Source organism: Dromiciops gliroides, chromosome 2 (genome assembly GCF_019393635.1).
Source record: "Dromiciops gliroides isolate mDroGli1 chromosome 2, mDroGli1.pri, whole genome shotgun sequence".
In the NCBI taxonomy this organism is placed as follows: domain Eukaryota; kingdom Metazoa; phylum Chordata; class Mammalia; order Microbiotheria; family Microbiotheriidae; genus Dromiciops; species Dromiciops gliroides.
This window is the reverse complement of record NC_057862.1, coordinates 11,366,875-11,371,908: the sequence shown is the minus strand read 5'-3', so window position 1 is coordinate 11,371,908 and position 5,034 is coordinate 11,366,875. Positions and strand designations below refer to the sequence as shown.

Here is a 5,034-nt window from a genome sequence, read left to right as displayed (position 1 = left end):
ACAATATATATTGTACTAGAACATCCATCTTCCCTCCCTGTCGACAAGAGCTTTCCAAGACTTTCAAGGGGCATTTGACTTTGCTGGTGGATGTTGGCCAATAAACAGACCTCAGTGTGGGACTCAGTGAGATGAAGCAGCACAAGCAAAGAGACTTTCTTGTGATAGTTTTGGGACTAAGAGGGGGCTCCTTGGGGTGCTAGGCCATGGAGCTGGGCCATCTAGTTCACACAAGTTGGAGCTGGAAAGGACTTCTGCCATCTTCTCATCCTTTGAGAGGTGAGAAAATCGGGGCCCAGAGAGGGAGAGGAAGTGCCCAAGGCAGGACAAGGGGCAGAGCCGGGGCTGAAGCCCAGGACTTCTGGTCCCCAAACCAGGATCCTCTCTAGTTGCTGCTGCCTCTTCTCTTCTCCTTCAAAAAGTCGGATGCTAGAGGGGAGGACAGCACCCTTCCCTCGCTTGGGCAGAACCCAAGAAGTCGAGGATTGGGTCATCGCTACCAATCGCGCCCCGCTAGAAAAGTCTGTGGTTTTAGTCGAGAGTAAGACAACTGACCCAGGGAGCTCGAAGGAGGTGTCAGATAGCTAAGGAAAGGACGGGAGCGTGGAAGGCCTGGAGCTGCTCCCTACCGTGGCTCTGCTACCTGGGCTCACTTCCCTTCTCTGTAAAATAAAGAGATTGGACTGGATTAGAGCTTAATCTGCCACCATGAATCAGTGGGGTTTGGAGCCCCGATTTAAGGAAGTGTATTTCAGTAGAATCAGTGTTCTTTGTAGTGCCACGTGCTTTCCTTTATTCGGGTAAAAGCATGGTTCTGAAAGGGCTCCACAGACCTCTCCAGACTGCCTGGCCAAGGGGTTCAGGCCCTACCCGAAAGAGCCACATGGTCTTGGATGCTTTCCAGGTGTAACTGTCTGATACCAGGAGCCAAGGTCCTTCCCGAGAGTAGGAAGAGGCTCCAGGGATGGTTTGCATGCTGTCTCACCCAAAGGTTTGCTTCCAACTCAAAGATTCAATGAAACAGTGACCTCCATCAGCAGAAGCAATACTAAAGAACAGAGTGGCATGGGGAGGGGAAGGGAGGATGGAGAGGGGGAGGGAGGATGGAGAGGGGTCTGAAACCCGGCTAATCTTTAGCCGGCTCTTTTGTCCTGGTTCTTGAAACAGCGAGATGTGGAAAGTGAGCTGGAGCCGTGAGCTGGAATCGGAGGATTTGGGTTCAAATCTGCCCTTGCTGCTTAATTCTTGCGAGATCTCTCCCTGGGCCTCAGCGTCTTTATCTAAAACGAGGGGACCGGACTGAACGGTCCCTGGGGCGCCCTTAACGTTCTAAAGACCAATAATCCTTAGGGCCGAAGGGACCCAGAAGTTCGACTCCCCACGGTCCCGCAGCTCGGTGGGAGATTGGGACAGACGGGACCTCACCGGATGGGGCGCGACGCCCCTTCGTGGACCGTCGAATATCACCACCACAAAGGAAGGTGCTGGTGAAGCGGAAGCCCCGAGGCCCGCCTGGAGGTCGCTTAGAGGTGTGGGGCATAGAAAGGGCTTAAGTAGGTGGAGCCAAGAAAGGGGGCGAAGGGGCCCCCGGCCGCTGCAGCCGTCAGGGGAAAGGAGGCGGCGGCCGGGAAGAGCACGTTGGCCGAGGAATAAGGAGGGAACGTCTGGAAGTGGAGGGCGCTGGGGCCCGGAGGGCTGGGGCTGCGGCCGGGCGCCTGGACCGGGGCTCCGGGGGCTGTCGCGGCTCCCGGGGGCCCGGGCAGCGCAGCCGGCCCGTCGGCGCCTGGGTTCTGCTTCTTCCACTTGGTGCGGCGGTTCTGAAACCAGATCTTCACCTGCGTCTCGGTGAGGCTGAGCGCCAGCGCCAGGTTGAGTCGCTCGCAGACGGACAGGTAGCGCGTGGCCCTGAACTTGTTCTCCAGAGCCACGAGCTGCTCGTAGGTGAAGGCTGTGCGCGCCCGCCGGGGCTTAGCGCAGCCGCCGCCCTCGGGGGGCCGCCGGCGCTTTAGGGGCCGCGGCGACTGGGGGCCCTCGGGGCCCGGGGCCGGCGCCGGGACTCCCGCGCCGCTGCTGCCCGCGCCACCTCCGCCCTCCGGCGGCTCCGGCTCCGCGAGCCCCCGGCGCCTTCGCCGCGGCCGCTGCCGTCCAAGCCCCTGCCCTCGAAGGCCCGGCACTTCCTCGTCCTCCCGGGCCTCTGCCTTCTCTCCATCTTCCTCCTCCTCGTCGTCTTCATCTTCCTCCTCCTCCTCCTCCTCCTCCTCCTCTTCCTCCTCCTCCTCCACTGAGCCGTCCAGGACGCCCGTGGGTCCGCTATCTAAGGGGGAGAAGCGAACCTGGCTAGCGGAGACGCGGGCTCCCGCCACCCTCCATGTGCGGTGCTCCGACCCTCTATCTCCGCCGCCTCCCAGCTCCCTGGTCCCTAGTCCCTGCTCTCCCCAACGCGTCCACCACTGCCCGTCCACCCCTTCTCCTGCCCCCAGACAGGTTGGAGGGTGACTACACTGTTAGGAGCCGGTCCAAACCCCTCATTTTACAGGTGAGGAAAGTGGTTCCCAGACCCGTCTATAGGATCCCAGAGCTGGAAGGAGCCTGCATGGCTGGGCAGATCATTTAACCTTCCTGAGCCTCGATTTCTCCATGTGTAAAATGATAGGGGTGAGACTAGGTGGCTTCTGAGGTCCCTGAACTCCCTTAGAGACTTATGACCCCCTATCACCCAAAGTCATCCAGTTAGTCCCTGGGACTTAGGGCTGGAAAGGACCTTATAGATCATGCTGTCCACCCCACTCCTTTGACACGGGAGGAAACTGTGGCCCAGAGAGAATCTACACTTACATTTTGCCGCCTATATTTAAGTTGAATCTGGGACAACTTCAACTTTATCACTTGCCATATTGTAGGAGTAGCTCCCAGTCTCCCCTCCAAAAGAGCACCATAAGCCATCAATAGAGGCCATTAAGCCCACTGGGTAAAGATATTTGGGGGGCAGGGATAATTTGGAGGGCTAGGGTAGGGGAAGCTCTTATTACAATAAGACGTTGAGATGTCAGATGCTCTCAAGTGTTATGTCTCCCAAGGCCCGAAGAGCCGATTTTGGTCTGTGACCCATATAGATTTGGAAGCAATTAAAAAAAAAAAAGAAGTTATTAAGATTCCCCTCCTTCTAAAAAGCGAAATTCCCCCTCTCCCATCTTCTCTCTCCTGCTGTGTTAATAGAGTTTCAGATTTGTGAGGGGCCGGATCGATAGATGTCATCTATTAAAGGTAAGTTTTAATCGAGCAATATTAGGATCAGACAGGGAAAGGGGGTTTGAAGTGCGCACCTGCAAGCTGTGGGAAGGAGATATGCGGGAGGCAGTAATAGAGTATCGATCAATGTGGGGGGGGGAGAGCTCAGGCCCCCTCTGAGGGACGATCTGTACAATTACTGGGCCTGGCCTGGCTGTCCCAAGCCCAATCTCCCTTGGCCCAAAGCAGTCAGAGCCCCAGACAATTAGAACCCAACTTTGGGTCTGCCCATCTCCTGTGGGTGGAGGCCTTGGGTGGTTGCGATCCCCACCTCACCTTTCCCCTTTCATCTCCCAGTCTGGTCTCCCTCTGCACCCCGCAGCCCCTCCTGGCCATCTCTTTCTGGGGGAAAATGTCTGTTCACCTGCACCCACTCATCTATTCCAAAAATGATGGTAGCAGAAAATGCCCTCTCCCTCCCTCTCTGTGATGGGAAAAAGAAAAAAAGAGGAGTCCGAAGGAAAGGATTTCCCCATGGCAGTGAATGGTCTATGTTCTCATTCTGGGTCAAGTAAGTTTGCCAAAGGAACTTGGATATAAGATACTGCCGGGAGCGAACTTGGTCCCTTCATCTCGATCTCCCGCCCTCTTCTTTCCACAATGAATGTGGGCAAAGAGAATCGCTGACTTGCCTGTCAGGTGTATCCATCTCCAGATGGGGCTCAGAGAAGACGCTCAGAGCCGGGTCACCTCGCGTCTTTGTGGAGAGGGGTGGACGCCTTGGAACAAATGCATGTGGTCCCCCCCTCGCTCCGCATATGGTCGCCTTTTTTTCCTGAGCTGACTCGCTCTTGCCTAGCGATAGACAATCCCCCACCTCCTCCTCTCCAAATACAGTCTGCCCCTTCCCTCTCTGTCCTGATGGGGGGGGGGGGCGGGAAACACCTGCCCGAGATAAGCCAAGTAGCAGGTGAAAAGTTGGAGCCACTGGACTCCCGGCCACCCTCAGCCACCCCTTAGCTCCTGAGCGCAGGCAGGTAAGGAAGGAAAGAGCAGCTGCGGGCCTAGGGGCACCGGAGCGCACGAAATCCTTACCGGAGATCTCGGGCTCCCTCCGGCAGCCGGGCTCCGTCTCGGCGGACTCCGCCTGCCCCAAACTTTTCTCTTGCTCCCGGGCTGCGCAGAGGCCTCCCCGGGCCACCGGCCCCCTTCTCCGGGTGAATTTCTGCGGGTCCAGGATGTCTAAGATGGAGAAGGAGATCTTGTGGTGGCCAGGGGCCACTTTGGCCCCGCTGTTCTGACATGCCAGCATTCCCGTCCTCGGGGAGATGCCCACCAAACTGGGCAGCCTCGGGAGGGGGATTCACGCCAGGAAGGTGCCGGGTCACTTGGGACTGGAAATCCGTGGGGTTGTCTGGAAGCGAGCTCTCCCTGGGTGCTCCTGGGCCGCCCGGAGGGATGGATGGGCAGAGACAGCGTTCCCCCGCCCCCGAGGGGCAGACCGACTGACGACGGACCGATGGATGCGGGACCGGCAGGACGCCTTGGTGTCGCGCTGCCTCAAGAGTGAGACTGGGGCTCCCGGAGGGTCCTGCACCGAGTGGCGGCGCGGCTGATCTCCAAGAGGAGGAGGGGGTGGGGAACGTGGAGGAGGGGGACTGTAAAGTGAAAAGGCTTGGGGGGAGGGGAAGGCGGGGGGCTGCGCGGCTGTTGGCACTCGCTAAGCTCTGGGGTCTCCAGCCACGTGGAGAGGGCCGGAGGGCGGGGACAGGGGGGTGGCACAGGGAGAGGGACCGAGCAGAGGGC

General features: G+C 58.4%; 1 protein-coding gene across 1 annotated transcript; it reads right to left on the bottom strand.

Moving 5' to 3' along the window:
* Positions 1-1,523: 1,523 nt before the first annotated feature.
* Positions 1,524-4,540, bottom strand: NKX1-2 (NK1 homeobox 2). Its single transcript, XM_043980231.1, has 3 exons — positions 4,324-4,540; positions 2,283-2,470; positions 1,524-2,153 (listed from the first exon to the last, which is right to left on the bottom strand). Exons 1-3 carry the CDS (start codon positions 4,538-4,540, stop codon positions 1,524-1,526), a joined length of 1,035 nt encoding a protein of 344 aa, XP_043836166.1.
* Between the last annotated feature and the right edge of the window lie 494 nt (positions 4,541-5,034).